This window comes from Anguilla rostrata, chromosome 4 (assembly GCF_018555375.3).
Source record: "Anguilla rostrata isolate EN2019 chromosome 4, ASM1855537v3, whole genome shotgun sequence".
NCBI classification, from domain to species: Eukaryota; Metazoa; Chordata; class Actinopteri; order Anguilliformes; family Anguillidae; genus Anguilla; species Anguilla rostrata.
Genome location: NC_057936.1, coordinates 25,129,778 through 25,151,416, shown reverse-complemented (window position 1 = coordinate 25,151,416; position 21,639 = coordinate 25,129,778). Strand labels below are relative to the sequence as shown.

General features: G+C 46.5%; 1 protein-coding gene across 5 annotated transcripts in view; it reads left to right on the top strand.

Annotated features, from left to right (window-relative positions):
* The window catches only part of pip5k1ca (phosphatidylinositol-4-phosphate 5-kinase, type I, gamma a), a 51,962-nt gene continuing 30,323 nt past the window's right edge, over nt 1-21,639 (top strand). For 4 of the 5 annotated variants that reach the window (XR_010329508.1, XM_064331742.1, XM_064331743.1 and 1 more), the window contains exon 1: nt 1-401. Coding sequence is in view for 4 of the 5 variants with exons in the window: in XM_064331742.1 (XP_064187812.1) it covers nt 269-401 (133 nt within the window). In the remaining variant the exon portion in view is untranslated. The remainder of the gene's footprint in view (nt 402-21,639) is intronic. The other variant, XM_064331744.1, reaches the window with a different exon arrangement.

Here is a 21,639-nt window from a genome sequence, read left to right as displayed (position 1 = left end):
AGAGCTCTGGTGAAGAATGAGTCGGAAAGAGAAACACTACAGGACAGCAGCATCAAGCGAAGACGGTACCGTGTGCGGCTGACACTGCACCGATGAAAACAAGACACACACAATTAAGGATTGTCCGCCTGTTTTTATTTTAATTTGGTCAATGTCTGGTTTAGCCAATTATATTGCCCCGACAACGCGTTTACATTTTGTCAGTATTTGCACGATTGCAGTGGATATTTCATTTGGAAGATTCGACCTGCTTGTTTTTGGATTCTGAATGGAAGCTGCAGCAGAGGGAGCGGCGAGCCTGTCGGTAGCGGCGGAAGGGAGTCCGTTAACCGGGGCTGTGGCGTCTGATGAGACCGAGACTGTCATCGGTGTCAGCTACGGAATGGACGCCGGAGATATAGGTAACAGTCAAGAGTTTTTTCCAGATTCTCAAAAACAGGTATTGATAATGAGGCCAGCGCACTCGAGTGTGAGGACCATTCCATTTTCAGGGAATCCGTAGCTAACTAGCTAGCCAGCTAGCTGCTGGCTAATGTGTAAAATAACCTTCCTTTTTCAGTAGGGAGCGCCTGCTTAGACGAGTTATCAAGAATACCTGCTTGTTTATACCGTTGCCACTGAGTTTAATGAATTACTGTACCAACCTAGCTTGCGAATTAGCACGCAGTAGTAATTTTGGTTATTTAATTGACTTGTAATTTATAGCTGCACAGCTTTGAAATAATGGCTAGAAAGATAACATTTGCAAATCACACCGCCAGACAGCCTCTTGCTCGTATGTATTTTTTGGCTAGCTCGTAAATCAAGAAATCAAGAAAAAAAAAACATCAGCTAGAACCATGCACTTTATCTAACGTGGAATGCACTGCCCATTTAAAACACTGAACATTAGCCAGATAAACTTAGCTAGAGCTAGCAATACCATAAATCGTCCCCGTCAGATATTACCTACTGGAGCTTACTAACGGACTAACGTTGGCTTAATATCAAATTTTGTGCGTTGTTGTTAATTAGTTAAGTTAGCTCGCTAACATCGGGTTTGCCGACGACATGTGACTAGTAGAAGCTTGTTTGTTATCCAACTTAACTGACAAATTAGTTGACTAACAATTCTTTATTTGTCATTGACTTATTATTTAGATAATTGGTGGTCCTGGCGGATGGCAATAATTCGAGTCAATTAAATAGTGACAAGCGAGCCAGACAGTTAACGCAGGCCATTCTTAAACCTTCAGTTTTCTTACGAAACGAAAATAAAAATGTTGTTGATTTTTACCTACCTAAATATGTATTTACACAGATATATAAGTCAGTCATTGGCTCGCTACGTTTGATAGTATTAATGGTCCCTGTTCGGTAAGGAAATACTGTTCTCACCTTCAGTAAGGTCATTTCACTGAGTGTTCCAGTTGTTGGCTTGAACTACTTTTGTAATCTTCCTTTCACCTGTAACCTAACTTTAACCTAAATGTTTTTCTCTGAAGTATGTTGTGTGCAAGACGGGTGTTTTGAATGGTTTAGTTTGACAAGTTGCAACTGGGTATGTGGTCGTATTTTTATAATGAATTGGTTGAATATTTATACAAATTGGTGGTTGTGTTAATCCACTGTTCTGCTGAAATGCATTGAAGTTTCAGCCTCCTAGTAGGGGCCATATTGCACCAGAGAATACCAAATGAATTGGTGTCCTCCCTGAAAGAACACTGACATCTGTGGCATTCCATATTAAGTGTGCCAACAGGAAACGAATCCGCACAACTTCGCCTCCGGTCTCGTGCTGTTTACTAAGCACCATTCTGTTGCATCCAGGGCTAATCCCTTTCTCCTAGAGCTCTGCTGTAGCGTCTTGCGCATCCCTCCTGCAAGGTGTCGCACATTTGAACATTCAGCTAGAGGCAGTGCAATTTGAGCAGATCTACTGTGATGTGCAGGACAAATACAAGTTTTACCTCCTGGCAGCAGGCTTTCTGTGTTAGTGGGAAAGTTTTTCTGCTTTAGATGTCGAAAGTCAGAGTATGAAATTTTTTTTAAAGATTGTTCCTCAGATGTAACGTGTATGGAAACACAGAGAGATATTGGCAGCAGGGTAGGCTAAAATCTGTGGTTCCCAAACTTTTTACCTACGTAGACAGGATATAAATATACACTGATGATTGCTTTGACACCAAATTAAAATGTTTTCAACATGTATCAAAACAGCTGCATGTGTAGCCTGTGTAACAAAGACAGTGCTTAAACTGACTGTGGGAATATCAATGGAAAGTGTATGATAGAGCCTTCAATAAAAACAATAAAAAAGGTTTTTCTTTTCATATTTCTCTTGAAACCCACTTCAGTCCCACTCACTCCCACTCGCTACCCACCACCAGGACCACCAGTTTGGGAAGCACTGGACTATGAGCTGGGGAGAGACCTGCACACTTGATAATGTCTTGTTGCTGATGCAAATGGGGGGAAAATAAATCATAGTAGAAAAAGAGGGAATAAAGAGGGGAATCCCTGCAACACTGCTCAGTGAGATACACTGTTTATTTTAATGTTTGGCTACTCGGATCGCCATCAGATAGTAAGAGTACCGAAACGGTACAGGAAGGGCTAGGCTAAATAAAGGGACAAGAAGGGAAATGAGGAGGGCATCATGTACTGTACATTATTCAGTCTTTCACTCGACGTTGCACAGAACCGAAGTCCTTTTGCCCACCACCCCAACACCACTGTTTGGCTTGCATGCCTGAGCTGTGTTGGTCAAGCATGATCAGAGCAGCTGGGGACCTGTGTGGTTTCATGCTTTTATTTCTCCTCCATTCGCTACTTCTGTTCGCATATTCCTGTGTACCCCATGCAGCGATTCAAGCTCTAACAAAGGGCCTGAGGCGGTGTTCTGAAAGGAGATAATTTCACACCGCAAGGATCCAGTGGCTGATTGCAGCGAATCAGAGAGCGCATTCACGCTGTATGAAAGGGTGCGTGCAGTGTTCCCCCGTCTTGGTGTTTTTATGCAGTGAGCACTTGAGTGCCAAGCCCAGTTCTTTTCATGTGGCTGCTTCATCGGAACTGCCGGGGAGCCAATTAATTAAACTGCTAAGTGTGTGACTTCATTTGGGGAGGTGCTAACGCTAAGAGACGCAGGAACCGTCGAGGGCCCTTGCTGAGTGCTGCAAGCAGCGTGCACTCAGCTCAGATATTCGTATTGGCTGTGCTGGCTTTCACTGCTGGTGCGGTGGTTGTGTAATTGAAATGTGCACATGGCCCACACGTCTCTCTTGAATCTGCCTAGAATAAAACCTGCTCTTTGCAAATCAATATTGGGCATTTTCATTTAGGTATGAACCTAAATTGAAACACCATTTCAACCTATTATGCCAATATACTTGGGAAGGTATAACAAAAAAATATGCAAAGAATCTTAAATTGGTTCCTGGCCTCCTTACGATTTCCTTTGCTTTGGGAACGAAATGGCTCTGATATGGGAGTGCTGGGCAGTCGGCCTGGCGGCGTCTTCATCCCTGAGCGACACTGAGGCTGTGATATTTCATCAGGAAGAAGTCACTGCCGTTTTGGGACACGCCTTTGTGGCCTGTTTGCCAGCGGACTCGGAGCGAGAGACGCCAGTGTTGCAGTCTGTGGCCGGGGTCTAAAGACGACTCCGCTAGGCTAGGCAGGCATCACTGTGTGTCTCTGATCTACACAGCGGGAGATGTGCATTCTGAATGACTTTATAGCCTATGCAAATGTTCCCAAGTTTGACTATTCAAATAATTTTGTCAGTTTATTTCCCCCCCAAGCTCTGAAAGAAATCACGGTTTTGAATGAATATCTGCTCACGGTTTCCAGGCAGGGAAATTAAAAATAAAAAAAACTGGTTCTTTATTTCCTTTTCTTCTCTTCCCTGTCAGCTGATCCTGGGTCTGTTGCAGCTTTTGCTTTACAAATGTCACTGCCGAATATAACATTTTGACGAACGATGAGATTTTGTTCCAGGCAGCCGAGCTGATTGTTTTATACTTTCTTCATGGGCCTCCCTGGGGGCGCATGCAGCTAAAGCCCTCGTCCGTAGTGCAGTAACTCGCCTGGCTGACCGCTGCGTGACCCTGACCTTGCTCACTGGGGCCTGAGGGTCCTATGGGAGTTGTAGTTTACTGTACGGTTTTCCAGGCAGTCAGGGTTTTAGCCAGCGGGGTTTCCCCCACCTCATCACACATTAGTGACCCCCCTAAGGTTGATTGGCACCCTCAGCCTGCCCTTCCAAACTCTCTCTCCCTCTCTCGGAGGGCGTTGTTGCCCTTCAGGTCCACAAATATGACTTGTAAAATTTCAAATAATGAAAAAGAAAAGAAAAAAAGAGATTGAAAGTTGTCAGTCATGGTTTAACATTACGGTCATGTATTTATACCGACTCATCCCTAGTTGTGACCACATTTGTTTGTGGCGGTGAGACCTGATCCCAGAAATCAGCAGAGCATAAATAGAACCACATCATCAAGGTTGCAGGTTTGATTCCCAGACATGACACTGCCATTGTACCCTTGAGCAAGGTGCTTAACCTGACTCGCTTCAGTATACATCCAGATGTATGAATGTGTAAACGTCGTGTTGCTCTGGATCAGAAGTCACTCTGGTCGCTCTTGATAAGAGCTGCTGCTAAATGGCAATAATGTAACGTGACATCACTGACTTGCTGACGTGGCATGTCTGCGCATCATGACGTACTCGCAGCTCTTTTACGGTTTCAGATTGCTGCGTCTTATGCAGGGCTGGGCTGTGAAAGAAACCGATATTACCCAGGCACTCTTGCAGGTTAAGCCTCCTGAAAAGGGATATATGGGAACATGGATATAGAAGTTTTATTTTTTTGTTAGCATTGGCACATCTGCCCAACAGTTGTGTAGAAGAACAGGCAGGTGCTTAACAACCAGGAGTCCCATGTTCAAATATAAAACGGGTCCATTCCTGAGTAATTTCAGTAGCGGCTAACCTGATAAAATAAGAATAGCTGCAGTGCACTGTGATGGAGATTTATGCTAAGCACATAATGAATGGAGCGAGCTTGTGTCAAAAGAACCTAGATTTTTTTTTTTTTTTCTGCACAGCTTCTCATGAATATGTTATGCAGGATGTGTGCTTTGGTTTATTTTGGTTTGTTCACGGGCTGCCTCCTCTGTGTAGGCTCAAAGCCAAACGAGCACATGGCAGCTTGATTTTGCTTCGGTACGCGAGGGAGGGTGGATGTTTTTGCGCTAAATGCCTTTAGAAATGACATGTTGTTTTCGCGCATGTTTCCGAACTCTGTGTCCACGTCTTAATTGTGGCACTTTCTTCTGTCTTGCATGTCAGTCTGGAATGTTTAGGCTGGCAATTTTCATATCTTGCAAGACCCATCACTTGTGAAGGGAAGAAAAATCCTCTTTAATTTTTGGTAAATTGCAGTTTGCGGGCTTGTAAAAAGCTTTTTACAGCTGCCTGAAGGGCAATATGCATCTCATTTAATGACGCGCGAAGAAAACTATGTTTCCTCATGGAGAAGAGGAGGTTTGACTGGTAACGAAAGACCTCATTTTAACCCTTTAAGGTGAAACGGCAAGTATATACTATTTGAATGTTCTTAACTGAACATTCTCATTCTGATTTTACAATCGCTACCGGTAATTGAATGCAATGGAGTTCTACAACACTGACTTGGAATTTTGGGGAGAAAAACATTCCAAAACACCTACTCATCAAAGGGTTAAAAATAGGACTTTATCGTAGTGCCCATCGTAACTGCTCATTTTAAGCATCTATTTAGAGCTGTTCCAGACCTTTAACTCCCCCTCAGTCTTTCCTAGTAAGGCTTAACTTCACAGAGGGACCTAACTGTAGAAAGTCTCCTAACTAAGCGCTTCACGGACAAAAGACAAGGGAACTGTCACTTCCTGTCAGGGTACTGAGCTTCCGATTCTGGAGTTTTGCAAGTTCTCGATAAGCTGGGTGGGTTGGGTGATTGGTACTGCGTCCTCCAGTCCCTCAATGATGCGTACGCCTCACACAGGCACCCAAAGTGCCTGGAGATAAGGGGCAAGGCATTTTGTTTTCCTGGAAACTGCAGCAGTATCAAGATGCGAGGTGGATTTAATATGTTAAGGTCCTCTCTAGTCTCTGAAATGAACTTATGAAGGCTAATGTTTGGACCAGGACTAATTTTTCATTGGGATGAATTGGGTTTGAATTATAGTGAAGCCTTCAGTGTTATAGCGAGATTTGAAATTTACCATTATTATTGAACATGAAATTAGCCAATTGACACACAATAATATCCTTGAAATCGGTGTTAATTTGAAAAGCCTGCTCACCGCACAATTTTTTAATGTATTAGCTACTGTATGTCAGTCTCGCTTGAATGGTGCTTTGAACAGCCCTGTGATACTTTCAAGTGGAATTTTTTTTTCCAGAACCAGCCAGTGTGTCTAGCGGAAGAATTCATTTCTTTAGCTGCTCACAATTTTTACCAGCCATAATTCATTTTTCCATAAAGGTGTGCTGTGAAATGGGTAGTATTGAAGATGTATTGCCTGAAATGGGGAGGTATTTTTCTCTATAAACCAGAAGGGATATGACCTTCGTCTTAACCCTTCAAGTGTACTGTGTAGTACAGGGCCCTACTGTTACTAGCTGGAGTTGCTACATGGCTAGCAGTGTGAATATTATCATACCCGCTTGCAGAAGCTCTACAAGGCCTTTGCTGGTGCAATGGACATTCCTGAACGTGACATGGTATTCACAAAATGAAACCTTACGTCGTTTCCATCCCAGTGTCAAAATCCATCCCAACTGTAGGCCTCGCTTGAAAAGTGCACTGTATGATCTTTCTCACTGGGATGGTCTTCCTCGCACCCCTCTGCTCAGGATGGGTAATGGGCTGAGGAAAGGCGAGGCGGGTTCCGGTGCGGGGGGGGGGTGAATTTGGGTGGGGAGCTCAGCTTCAAGGCATTTTGAGAAAACTGAATGAGTGGCTTTCAGAACCTCGGCGAATCCACAAGGCTCCGCCTGGCGCACGCGGGGTTAAACGCGTGTGAGATCAGTTGCGCTTGAATTCACGTGCTGCAGCTGTCAGCCCTGCTGCATGTCTGCGGTGGAGCTGTGGCTCGCTTGCCATTAATGTCAAAGCGGCTCAATCAAAAACGTTAGCTAAGCTGTCACATTTGACACCGGTTCAAATTTGGTCAGAATTTCCAAATGTACAATACAATGAATCTGAACAAAGACAAAATTAATCAAATTGTTGAGAAGATGCCTCTTTGCTTTCTCTTTATCTCTCTCTTAATATTCAGCCTCTGGAGTCTTTTTTTTACATACATAATCGCATACCTATGATTGCAGGAACCGTGGGATTACGATGACCTTTCAAAACTGCTTAACAAGAGAATTAAATTTGCCATTCATCGTGAGATTCATTTAGAGCAGCCCGTATGTCTGAATGTCAATGACCATGTGATTGAGTCTAAAATGCTAGAGTGTTTTTCCACTTGGTCATGTTATCCTTAGGAGGTGTACTGGTCTGCGTGTGATGAGCCGTGTTGTTGAAAGTGTCCCAGTGTAAACCGGGCGGATTGTGGAATTCAAACGGACCTACAGTGTGAAAACATGATGCGATCCCCCCACCCTCGCCATTTTATACTGCCGGCACACCCATGAAAGAGCTTTGATCGTCCTCTTTCATCCAAAAGTCCCTTGTCACGATTCACCATCCACTGTCATGATTCACCATCCACTGTTACACCGAGTGAATTCAGTGACTTATTTCCCATATCCGCCCATTCGTCTGGGTCCGAATGCACAAGCAGGGATTTAGTACCCCGCTCTGTCGCCCTGCCCCCCCCCCCCCCGCCTGGCTCATCCATCCTTTCTCTCCCTGGGCTCAGCAGCCCCCCCGTCCCTTTATCTCTCCCTCTCTTTTTCTCTCCAGCGCGGACGAGTGCCGCAGAAAGTGCTGACGACGGCACAGTACCGCCGGGCTTCAGTAATGGGGAATTGATCCATCTGTCTCCCTCGCTCACAATGACCGACGCAGGACAGTTTTTAGGATGTCAGGCGTCCCCCCCCCCACTCTTCTCTCCCTCGGTCTGAGCGTATAGCCGTTGGGACATTGGAGTGTATTTGTGTAACTGTAACGTAATTGTTTGTTTGTGATGCTGCCTGCGCTTGTTGTTTATCCTGTCAGCAGCGTAGGCTACTGGAGGAGAAGCTCTGGTCTTTCAGAGGCTCTGCAGTGGAATACGTTAAGCGGGGATATGGGCTGTCCTGTGGAGGGAGATAACCAGCGGTTTGTGAGGAAGATGGCAGGGGTTGGGGTTTTGTTAGCCCTGCGTAGCAGAGAGCACAGGCGCTAGTGGGACGCAACATGGGGCGATTCCTTTGGTTCAGTCGCGCCCGTTGAGAAGATGACAGAATGGGCCTTGTGTATGGTTTCTGTTTGTAGATCGATATGTAGTGAGCCCTTCCTCAGATGTCTGTTAATAAAAACTGATGATCCTTTTTAAGGGCATTCTTTACAGATGGGTCTCTGAGTCCATAGTTTGGATATCCTGTGTCTTCAACGAATAAAATAATAAACTTTCAAAGGAGAGACAACGCCAGCCACTTCAGGTTTTTATACAGAAGACCTTCGGGTGACCCTCAACTGCCCAAGGATTTGATGTTTAAGGATTTGAAGATTCTTAGAGATTGATAGAGTGAAAATAGATACATTCCTGTGATCACACAGAGCAAGTTTGCCCGATGAAATTATATTATGTCTCTCAAAGGTGATAATCTTAAAAGCTAGATATCCCACAGTGTTCTATTTACACATACGCTTGAGTTGGCTTCCATACGGGCTTGCATCCCCCAATTAGGGTTCTCTTGTCTGTATTTTAACCTTCTCCATTTCGTACTTAAAGGCAAAAGGAATCTTAGATTAGCATTCCTGCTTCGGGATACTCTGAATACCATCCCTGGTCAGCTGGTCTGTCTCCCACGTCCCTCCCTGTTGGAATATTAAAACAGGCCAAGGCCTGGCTGCAGGTTTTGCTCTTGTTTTGTGACAGGCTACGTGTGTTTAGACCTCAGATCAATGCCCAAACAAAGCATAGCATGGCACTTTCATCTATCTGGATGGAAGGTGTAAAGAGCAGCTACTGGTGTGCGTGTGCGTGATTCCCTCACCATGTGCCTGAGGTTACCATTATGCAACCCTACAGTATATTGAACACAGAAACATCGTCCTACAATTTTAAGGGATTCTTACAGCGGGAAGTAACGTCAGTCTGTTTGAGCCACGCTGTGAGGAGAAGACGGAGGGGTTTTTGGTTTGTCTGCCCGTGTTCAGCAGTCCATTAATCCAGATGGTAATGACGTTTCCCCCGAAGCGTGGGACCGTGGAGACCGTGGAGGCCTACAGTGGCACAGCAGAGGCACGCTTGCCTGCAACCCAGTGAACTGAGAGTGTCTACACAGCTGCTGAAATCACTGTGTGCTGTAGAGCAGGGATGGGAGGGGGGGGGTTCAGCAATAATCACCCTCTAATTAGGGCAGAATTTAGAGATTAGAGGCCCTGGGTGGGTAATTTTGCGAGCGTGAGGTCCATCTCCCAGCTGCTCTGTGCTATGTAAAGCCGGGCCTGGCGCGGCCCTGAGGGGGGGGGGGGCGGTGGGCTGCCGCAGTGGGGGAGAACGCCTCTGCGCCCGCAGACTGACTCACGTTGGGCGCACAGCGCTGCAGCCCCGCGTCCTGGCGTCAGCGCGGGGTAATTAACGCTCGTAATTTCTCCAGCCTCTCAGCGACGCGGTGGAGACTGTGAGCGGTCCTGCCCGCTCTTGTCCTGCGTTCATTGTGACTCACTCAGTGGGCTTTTTCTCATTTATTCTCTCGCCCCCACTTTCAGCGGACGTCTCTGCGAAAATACAAATGAGGCCGCATATCTCTGCAGATACATTTCTGCTGGGTCTTGTTCGGTAATTGAATTCATTGCTGTGCCCCCCCTCTAAGCACTGCCAAATTAGATTTGAAATGTCAGATTCCTTTATTTTTCTTTCTTGATGATCTCCCAAATACACAAACACACACACACACACACACACTCAGACACTCACATATTAGGCTATATTGAATGTGTATTAGGAGTCCTTTCCTTTGAAATAAGCATGGGACATGTACATTTCTAACATGTACACTGTGTGTGTATATGCGTGTATGTAGGCTGTGTAATATAAGAACTGGACATGAGTTGCATATAAGAAAGAACTGAGTTGAATTGTAAAATAGGTAATCGTAGTACCAAAAGATATTATCATATTCACTCAGTGAGCTAAGCTTTGTCTGCTCTAGTTACACGTGCACTAGTAAGGGCTCTGCATGAAGAGAAGGTCCCATGTCCGTCTCTCTCAGTACTGGACAGCTTGGCCTTGGCCTGTGATTGGATGTTCCAGCTGCCAGTTACTCTTTACTCATTAAAACATTGGCGTCCACCTCGTCTCAGACTCCCATTCGCTTGACATTGCTTGACAACGCGAGCGCTTCTCGAGGCACGTTAAGGTGAAACCTGGATTGTTGACAGAACACAGTGCGAAACAGCAGAACAGAGTTGTTTTTCGAGGGGAACAAGAACGGCCTGGGCCCATTTGTCTTCTACCTTGGCCGTAAGAGTTGTTCCCAAAGTGGTGAAAAGCGACAGCTTCGATACGTCTTTCCAACGGCGTAGGCCTTACCAATGAAGCTGTGTTGCCAGCGGAGGAGGTACCTGCGATATGTGGAAGTTTCCAGCTTGCCTGCTGACTTTCACCATTTAAAAAAAAAAGGTGCATTCTGGGTGCTTTGTGACATCACAGGCTTGCAGATTCACTGCCTTCAGCAGTGTGGTCCGAGAGGAACACCTATTAAAGTTGAATGGGCCGAAACCCGGAGACAATTCATCCATTTTAAATACGGTGGCGGCTGCGGTCACAGAACACCAAACTCAAGGTGAGAAAGGAGATCCAACCTGTGTTAATCCAAAAAACCTGTCCCTGTATTTAAGCTAACAGCATGAGTACATACGGACCGGGTTTGTATATATGGTTTGTTCCACCCTGTGGTTCTCTCTCTCTTCTCTGTCTGTTTAGCGCTTTCTCTGGCTGTGACCAGCGTGGATTCTAATTAGAACTGACTTTTTCCATTTGCAGGAACAGCAGGACAGGCGTCATTCACCCCAGTTCACCCAAACGCAGCGGAAACTAATAAGCAGCAGGAAACAGGAGAGTTTCTCGTTTTCCCCTCACGCGCTTATTTATTTATTTATTTTCGTTTTTTCCCCTCGGCTTTTGAGATCGGCAGATGAAGTGTGTTTTGTTCTCAGTTTGTCCAGATCATAGATCACTGGCCAGAAGCTGGTCTCATCCCCACCCACCTCTCTGTCTATAAGGCCTTCTGCAAATCCTCCTTCTGCCCAATGTCTATAGAATACAGTATAGGCCTCTGAAAAATATTTAGTTATTTTCTGTTGCACTTTCTCGGCTGTGTTCTTGAAGGAGAACGTTGGCTGCGTCAGTGCATTGTCCATTCTTCCCCAACTGTGCTTGTCCAGTTTAAAGGGCTGTGGTAGAATATTTGTGCCCATTGTGCCTCGGCTGTGTTTCACCAGTTTAAGGAGGAACTGTGATTGTATCTCTGTGTAGGCCTGTTCCTGTTCTGACCTCAGCTATATTCAGTCGGTTTGAGGGACTGTGATTGTATCCGCATTTAGGTCTGTTTTCATTCTGCCTCAGCTGTGCTCAACCAGTTTAAGGTGGAACTCAGATTTTTTAAATCAACGTATCTGCCTGTTTCCATTCCCCCTCAGCTGTGCTTGTTCAGTGAAAGCGATAACCGTGATCGTGCCACTCTTGAGCACACCAGGCTGTCCCGCCGTCTCTTTCCTTTTTTTCCCCCATGGGCTCTTAAAATGGGGGCGAGTAGGAAATCCGGGCTCCAAATATCCCTCTTGGGTGTTAAGTCGTCCGTGCAGCGGAACGCTGTGACCCAGGTCAGCCCCTGGGTCGTGATGCTGAGAAACCGGCCCTGCTACAGGGCCCTGCTCTCTGCTCTGCCGCCCCCAGTGCCCGGCTGAATCCCTCCCTCACCGGTCATCACGGGGCTTTGAGCCTGTGGTGTTCCAGCTGTGTGCGGAGCGCACCTCCGCGTGAGAGGACTGCAGCGCCTGCCACCAGCCCTGGCTGTACACATGACAGTGCCTCTCGCCCCTCTCCGCGGCCCTGAAGGCTAACGTTTCCCCTGCTTCTGCTCGCCAGGCGCTCACGGTTTTGGAGGTTAGGGGAAGCGTGTGTCAGTAACCGGGCGCCTGGGTGCTGAAAACAAACATGAATTGCATAACGGCATCTTTAATCCCCCCCACCCCCCCGCCCAGAGGTTAGAGCTGTTTTTAGCTCTCGCCCCAACAAAAGGGCGCAGTGAACTCCTGCAGCTCTGTGGGCCCGGCTGCAGCAGGGATGTGCCTCAGGGAGCGTGTACTGAGACACACACATTCAGACAGGCACGCGCAGGCATGCACACACTCACACACACTCACACTCACACACACACACTCAGACACTCTCCTCACACATACACACACACACACACACACTCACACACACACTCACACACACACACACACACACTCAGACACACACTCACACACACTCAGACACACACACACACACACACACACACAAACAGACACTCACACACTCACACACACACACACAAAACAGACACTCACTCACACTCACACACACACACACAAACAGACACTCACTCACACACACACACACACACACTTACACATACAAACACTCAGACACACCCACATGCACACACGCACACACACACACACACACAAACAGACACTCACACACACACACACACACACACAAACAGACACACACACACACACAAACAGACACTCACACACACAAACACTCAGACACACCCACATGTACACACGCACACACACAGACACACAGGCACACTCACACTCACACATGCACAAAGACACACACACGCATGCGCTTACAGACACACACGCGCAAACACACGCACATGCACTCTCACGCACAAACACACACAGATGAATGCGCTAAGTACAGAAGAGATGTTCACGGAGCTGTGACTTCGGATGCCTAATCAAACAGAGGATCGCTCCCAGTTGAGATTGCATTACTGTGTTACTGCACTACCGCCCCGCTCCTTACTGCACCGCTGCAGCTGTACCGCACTGAACTGTATCCACCATCAGTGATCATGTGAATCTCAGGCTGGTCACGGCGCTGATGGTCACGGTCCAGAAAGCCTCGTCGTCCTTTCACGTCAGCTGAGGCGGGCGTTGGCCAGGTGGGTCTACGGGCGTTAGTGTCCCGGTCTGCCGAAGTGTGGGCGTGGCACGGCACTCCCTCTCCCAGCTCTGCCGAACCTGTGGGCGTATGGAAGTGCCTTTGATTACCTTACGCCGTCGTCATAGGTTTCATTTAAACTTTGGGGGAGACTGGAGACGTGTCGCCCCAAATATTGACATATGAATAGATTGTCCGAGACAATGAATATTGTACATGGAGATGTCTCCCCCCAAAACTACGCGTATGCCCTGTACACACCACTCTCCTCAACGGATGCTTTCGAAGACGAGCCAGCCGACAAGCTAAGGTGGTCATTGCCTGTAGATTACAGTACAGGACGTTTGTCAGAAGGCTGAGTTTCAGTGACCTCTTCCAGACGAGTTTACGGAATTGGATTTGAACCAGTTGTCTGCAATCCTTAAATAAGGGCTAAAACATACCCGTTTAAATGTTACTTTATGAGACACGGCCGCAGACAAAAAGGGGCTGGTCTGACCTCAGGTTTGAGGTGCTGTTTGTCAAGTGCTTTCTTGCTTGTTAGTTCTTCACCGCGTTTAACAGTGCTGCCCTGTCAGGAGGCGAGCGGACGGAGAGGTCAGAGGAACTCATTTGGAGCTTTTCGGTGATGTGCAAACCACCAGAAGCGAGACCTGCTGTGCTTTTCTGTCTGCTCATTATTTTAAGTACCCTTCTGTTCCAGAGGTGCTCTGGACCCCAGCCAGACCAGGACTCCACTGATTCTCCACTGGAGGCCCAGGTCCTTCCCATAATACCGTGCTGCTCTTAGTTTCCTTCCACTTAGGAGGGACATATACAGGTTTTGGCTGATTCCAGCGGGTATTGATTTTATTTTATATTCTTGCCCGATCATTATTCAACAAATGTTCTCTAGAATTTATATAAAAATATTATTTGTGAACCTGTAGTGTACTTTCAGCTGAATTGAGTTGCTGTCAGTGCCGGCTTGATTTGAGGGATTTTATTGTCGAAGTGCGAGATGGCTTTTGTGATTTTTGTGGGCTGATTGGCTGCCTCCTATTCAGCACTGTGGCGTTTGGCCTCTCTGGCTTGCCGGTGCAATTTGAAGGCTAAAATCTTCAACCGATTTTATGAAGTGGTCCAATTTCCTGTCGGATCAGCCTGTCCCTGTGAGCTCTTTCTTTGGTGCGGGGGTTGTTGGAAGACATTTTGAAGCAGGAGGCTCCCCGCAGCGCTGGGGGATTGGCGACATCATTGGCACCCTCTCGCACACGACGTCCCAGCTGTCCGCGTAGGACTGATCATCATCCAGACACGGGCCAAGTACTGCTCAGCCTGCAACCGTCCATTAGCATAGTTAACACAGTCACAGACGCTTCCATTAGCTAAGTGTGTCTGTCCTCTCTGAGCGAAACGTGTCTGTCCTCTCTAGCTACGTGTGTGTATCCTCTCTCAGCTAAGTGTATCTCTCTTAGCTAAGTGTGTGTCCTCTCTCAGCTAAGTGTATCTCTCTTAGCTAAGTGTGTCCTCTCTCAGCTAAGTGTATCTCTCTTAGCTAAGTGTGTGTCCTCTCTCAGCTAAGTGTATCTGTCCTCTTTTAGCTAAGTGTGTGTGTCCTCTCTCAGCTAAGTGTATCTGTCCTCTTTTAGCTAAGTGTGTGTGTCCTCTCTCAGCTAAGTGTATCTGTCCTCTCTTAGCTAAGTGCGTGTGTCCTCTCTCAGCTAAGTGTATCGGTCCTCTTTTAGCTAAATGTGTGTCCTCTCTCAGCTAAGTGTGTCTGTCCTCTTTTAGCTAAGTGTGTGTATCCTCTCTCAGCTAAGTGTATCTGTCCTCTCTTAGCTAAGTGTGTGTGTCCTCTCTCAGCTAAGTGTGTCTGTCCTCTTTTAGCTAAGTGTGTGTGTCCTCTTTTAGCTAAGTGTGTGTGTCCTCTCTTATCTAAGAGTGCGTTCCGCATACCTGTGAGAATGGGATACTTGTGCTGCCTGACCCTAATCCCAGGGTGGTAGTGACTGCGTGAGAGTCGTGTCTGTCCATCACGCACAGGGATTATACCTGGAGCCCCAGGCCCCTCATGCTGTAGTCCCACCCAGTTCCCCTGTCCCTCCACTGCCGTTAGATCATCGTCAGTGGAGCAAACCAGGGCCCTGGCAGCTTAACCCCATTAAACCCTGCCTGTTAGGGGATTGATTGTTTCTGATTTAGGTCACTTTCTCATCCCGCATGGGTGGGGCACATTCAGCTAGGTCCTGCTCCGTCTCTTGGTGTTTAGAATCAGCCGGTTTGTTTTTTTGTCTGTGGAGCAGCTTAGCCCGCACACCTTGACTGGATGTTCTCGTCAGCTGACCGAGAGAGCCTTTTTAGAAAATTACAGAAATGACAGGGCAGACATCCCCTGTCTGGGAGACTTTGCTCCTTCTCCCTCACATTTGTGGAGATGTTTGTTTGTTTGTCTGTTTGTTTGTTTGTTTGTTTGTTTGCTGGCTGAGGTTGGAGGAGAGGCTGGCTCAATTCCCTCTTTAAAAAAAAAAAAAGTTCTGCATCGTGACCTGTTTTGATGAAAATAGACTCGCTGAGAGAATGTGAACCTGGGCTTTGGATTGAGCAAACAATCTCTATGCAACCTCCGATGAAGATGAGGAGCATGTCCCACCAGGTGGTGGAGTCTATTTTCATCCCTCCCTCACACGTGGTGGTTTGAGGGGTCTTTTCTCCCCCTCACATGGTGGTTTAAGGGGCCTTTTCTAATTAATTCTGAAAAATGTCCCTCAGCAGTGAGCTGTGGACATTTTGCTTTGCTGAGGCCTCGGCTGGCCGTCAGAAATGCGTCTTCGGATGGCGGAACACCAGCAGTGCAGCGTAGCTTCATTGTTAATTTGAGAAGCAGTTAGCTGTGCATCATGGGACAGTTTGGGCCTTAATGGAGGTGCTGCAGACATCCCAGGGAGGGTGAAATAGACGGTACATAAACAGTGAAGTGCTTTAATTGTTTGTTTACCGAAGTGTCTGGTGGAAAGAAAGTAACAAGCAGTGAAGAAAAATCCCTTTATGTACCTATGCATACTGTGGCGTGTGTGTGTGTTTGTGTGTGTGTACGTGCAGCAGAGTGCCTGTGTGTGCGTGCCTCTCTGTGGTTCCAAATTTCCGAACGCAGATGTTTATGGCAGGGTGTGCATGAGTTTGGCTGCGTCAGTGTGGTTTTGCAAGTGAGAACATCGGTAGTTTTTTATAAAACCCTGTCTTACGTTTTTGAAAATGCACGGCAGTCGCAGTTAAAATTCTGACGGTCTGCATTTTCCACGTGGATGTCTGCTTGGCCTTGGCATATGGTGACATTTCAGAATCCAGAAGATTTCTCGAGTAAAACCCAAAATGCAAATCGACTCGCTGTAGTTTAAAGAACAAGAATTCATAACAATGACTACAAACCACTCAGCCCATCTAGGCATGTCATTTAACTGCCGTCTAGCGAGTGTCTAGGAAAGAGTCAAGCCTGGACTTGAATACCAGGGTCTCTGTCAATCCTGTATGACCTAGCAAGCTGTACCACTCGTTCTGTGTGGGAAGAATCCTTCCTGATATCAGTGTAGATGTGGAATTCGCCTCTAACTAGTTTCCACCTTTCCCTGCTTGTTCAGCTGACAGAACTCAACCTGAAAATCTTGTAGTTCACGTTCATAATCCCTTTGTTTTGTGGTTTGTAGAAATACTATTACATATTGGTTCTAATGTCACCTCACCGAGTCTGAAAGAGTGGCTTCGTTTTGCTAACTGGTTTTGAATATGTGCTTTACGGGTTGGTATGTGGCAAAAAGTTCCATTGCTTAAGTTTGTATGCGTTGGCAGCATCATAGCCATATTATAATGACATCTCAGTACGTGTCTTGATGTCCAGGTTTCATATTGCCAAATAAGAAGTGGAACACAGAGTCCTCTCAGTTCTCTCATGAAACTTTTGTCCGACCCTAATGCACTTGATTTCAGATGAATGGCTTAGAGGAAGTCTGCCATTGACCACCACAGATTCCCAAAGCATGACTTGGATAACAGTGATTTCAGTGATAATAACGTCTTTTTAAAACACCGTGAAGGCCGCGCGGCGTGTTTTGCGGGACACGTGACTGACGAACGTTCTTCGTGCGGCGGTGTCGCTGAAGGTGAAGTTTCCGATAACGTGCGGCAGCCCCGGCTCCGCGCGCAGGAGCCGTTAGCGCCTAGCGCTTCACCGTCAGGCCGCGGCTCGTCCTGACTGGTCCCCGCGGCTCGTCCTGACTGGTCCCCGCGGGTCGTCCTGACTGGTCCCCCGCGCGGAGCCGGAGGCCGTCTCTCTCCGTGGCCCTGTCCTTCACCGAGCCCGGTGCACAGTCCCCTCCGGGCCCCTTCGCTGGCCGCTTCATGCCTGCCGAGCGATGCTGTCCGCGAAGGACTTTGGTGGCAGAGCGGAGTGCCATTCAGTCCTGTTCAGTCCGCCCCCGTCCCCCAGGGATAGACTGTCCACATATAACACAGACACAGACTCAGCTGGAGACAAGGCTCCCTCCAGGGACTAGCGTGATGTTTGAGGCTTCAAGACTATGTGTTTTCTTCTGAAATTCCTGGTGCCCGCGGATAATTGAATGCTTTTGGTGTACGCGGTCGGTTATGTGTGTGTGGGTGAGACCGTGTTTGGTTTAGCCATGTTTCTTATTGTCTCGGTAGGATCCACCCATTGTGGAATGTTGTCTTTTGTCTCCTCTGAAGAACGTTGAAGCTTTCATAACTTGGGGCTGAACAGAGCTCCACAAAGACTTTTATGAGCAATGGGAGCTGGGTGTTGAAGAGCCTTGAATGGTATCTGTAATGACAAAGGCTACATTTATTTTTAGAGAATCCACTTTTTATATGAATTCATTTCATAATTACAGTTTGGTTGTTTTGTGCGTACGTAGATTTATGTGTTTAAAGACCTATTGATCATGTGGCTTGTTTGGCCTGCTGTAAGTGATACTGCTGAGCTCTAAATTCAAGATGATGAATTTCTTTCAATCTGTCACGTGTGTAGCCTACTTTTCTATTCCCACACGTACAGTAAGAATTGGTTAAATGCTGTGAAGTTTGATATACCTTTGGTTGTAATTGTACCGTGCCTTGTTATCTGAGTAAGGTGTTGGAGACACCGGTGTAATTCAGTGTGGAAAGGCTGTCAAATCTGCCCCTGCAGCGTGTTACACACGTTAGCAGAGGCATAGAGAATGGCTGAACTCCCTTTATCCCATGTGGATGTAAGCACTTTTATTCAGGCCTAATAATTTTAGGCATCATTGTTAGAATCCATTTCTTTGAATGCTTGTGTCCTTTTGCTTTAGGCACCATCTGTGGGGTCTCAGGGAAATATGGTGTCCGCAGTTATCTTTAATTCACCCTTTGAAGAGTAGTTTTTTTGGAATGTATTTTCAAAGTTCTAAGTCCGTGTTCTAGAACTCGCTTTCGACTGCCAGTAGTGATTGTTACATCAGCTTTAGAATGTTCAGTTAAGAGCATTCTGATCAGATATTTGTGACCTCACACCTTAAAGGGTTACCCGTGGCCTTCCTGCGGGAGTGTGCAGTGCGTGCCGTTTTGCGCAACCGAAACTGCAGGCCTCCGCAGTCGCAGGGAAGCCAGCTGAAGGCGACTGGGCACGAGCGCACCTGGCGGCCTTGGTTCGGAAGGAATGCGGGACGCCTGGTCGCCATGGCGAAGACGGCAGTCGGCTGCGGATACTGCGGCTCTCCGTGGCGGGCTGGAGAGGGGCCAAGCACAGAGTGAGGGCAGTGATGCTGTGAGGCGCGGTCGTGGAAAAGCACTGCGAGAGAACGACAGAGCGCCGCCCGCTGCTACCGTGGGCCGGCTGCCATTAATCTAATGCACTCTCCACAGACCGGCACCTCCGCGAATGACATTAGACGGGTCTAAAATGGAGGCTGTCTTTGTGCTCGGCATACAGCACCATCAGAGATGTCACCGGCCTTGTAGAGCTTCTAACTAATACTCCTGTAGGGTCTTCAGTAGCCGCTGTGTGCTCCATTGGCCCAGAATGGAGCACATGAAAGTAGAGGTAACCAAAGGTGTAAATCATTTTTGACATCCTGGACAAGTTAACGGTGTCCTTCAGTAGCCAGTTTAATCTTCTGCATTCCTAAATGCAACTATGTACATTTCGGGGGTTTGAGTTAACATTACCTTTCACTTTAGTATCTCTCAATTCAGTGTCGTCTCTTCTTCACTCATTGTATTGAGAAAGGAAAAGCTGACCAGTTTCACAGAGAGTCAGCCTGTTGGCCTCATGCAGCTTTATATTTGGTTGTATTTCATTGGTGGCAGAACATAGGCTCTAGAACATTGCGTTCTTCATATGAGCGAATTGGACCAGCGGCTTGCTCGGGAACATTCCGGAATGCGTCCTGTTGACTTTAATACTCTGTGGGGAGCAAAAGACGTCATTCCGTTTGGAGAATCAACCAGAGCTATATTGGTTTTACCCGAAACGTAGGCTGCATCAGTACTGACTCGCAAAGTCACTATTTTATTCAGTTTCAGTATGATTGAATTTCAAGACTAAAATACTGAACTTAATTTTTTTGTTAATATGATCAATATTCTCTCATGAATGATATGCTGATGAATATATTAGTATTTTTTGTAATAATAAGTTGTAATTATTTGCTCTCATATCAAGGAGCACATGGAGTATATTTAGTTGGAACAAGACCAGGTTAAAACCTAGTATATGGCTGGACTGAACCGGCCGTGGTCCCAGACATGTGCGGTGTAACTTTATCACTCAGTCAGTCAGTCAGTCAGTCACAGACATTCGCGTTTGTAGGGCTGGCCCAGCTGTTGCGGTCCAGCCAAAAAAAATATCAGGGATTGTACCCTGAGAAATAGTATAGCCTACCAGTTGATATAGCGTATTCAAGTTAACTTAATGTATACCTTTCTTATTTGGTAGAAGAAAGAGCAAGCAACACATTTTCATTAACGTGTGTGCCATTTCTCATTACGTTAGACAACAATAGAAGGCACTGGGAAAAGAGAGGCAAGCCATTTTGATCTTTTGACAGTTAAAATTACACTATGCCAGTAATGCACAATGAACTGCTCTAGCTAGCGGAACTTAATTAACCTCCATGAGGACAGAAACTATGGCTTCTTTATTCGATTACCTGATCCAGCTGAATGAAGGTAATTATATTAAAGGTGATTTATTTCCTGCTCTGAGCTCCATCCATGTTTGCCTTCATTGGACTTGAGCCCCATAGTGCCTGATTCATTGATATTTGCAGTCTGCAGGTTATGTGGTAAACAGAGTAAGTTTCTGAAAGATCAGTGGATCTCTGCTGATCCCATCTAGATGAGCACGACCCTGAACTTAACTCAGTGGATGTTTGTGGATGTGCTGGTTCTCATGTCCAGTTCTGCTGAATTGTGTTTGCTTGCTTCTGATTGGATCATTTTATTTCATGATCATCAGATTGACAAAGTATGTGGAGTGTAAGCAAATTGAGGGCTTAATCATTTGAATAGCGTATTGTCGATGAACAGTGGCTGAGCCTGCGATACGCGCCGCTGTGAGGTGTCATAGCTGTGAGGTGATATTGAGGGACAAGAGGTGTTTCATTTCCTGGTCAAAGTCACCTTTTCAAAATAGCTAATCCGTATTTGTGGATGAGTAATTCCGTTGCTTAACCAGTAAATAATGTATGAATAATTTGTATTATAGGAACAAACAACATAAGAGATTGGCAATCGAATGAAGAAGCTTTAGATCTTAGGGGGGAGGGGGCGGTAGGACTTTGAGGATGTTGTCTTCTGTTTGAGATGTTATCTTTTATTTGTGATGTCATCTTCTGTTGCCCAAGTGGCATCCCCTGGCCCTGTGGCAGATGTGGCACCAGATGTTCCATCTAATGGGAGTTGAGGGATTGGGAACAAGGGCGTGTGCTGAGTCATGGTTGAGTGGACATGAGAGGGCTGATGGTCATTCTCTCTCTCTCTCTCTCTCTCTCTCTCTCTCTTTCTCGTTCTCTCTTTCTCTTTCTCTTTCTCTCTCTCTCAACTGGAATTAGGAGGGCCGTGAGCATCTATCAGTCACTAAGGGTGTAGTGTTCCTATGTCCCTGCTGTGGGAGACACTAAGCTCCTATCTGCGTTTAAACCATATGCTTTTTTTCAACAGAGAACCTTGCAGAGCAGATTCTAACTATGTGCTCTAGCTAAATTATCCAATAGCTATGCAAGCTGAGGCCTTTGTTCATTCTAACCAGAAAAAGTCAACATTGCCC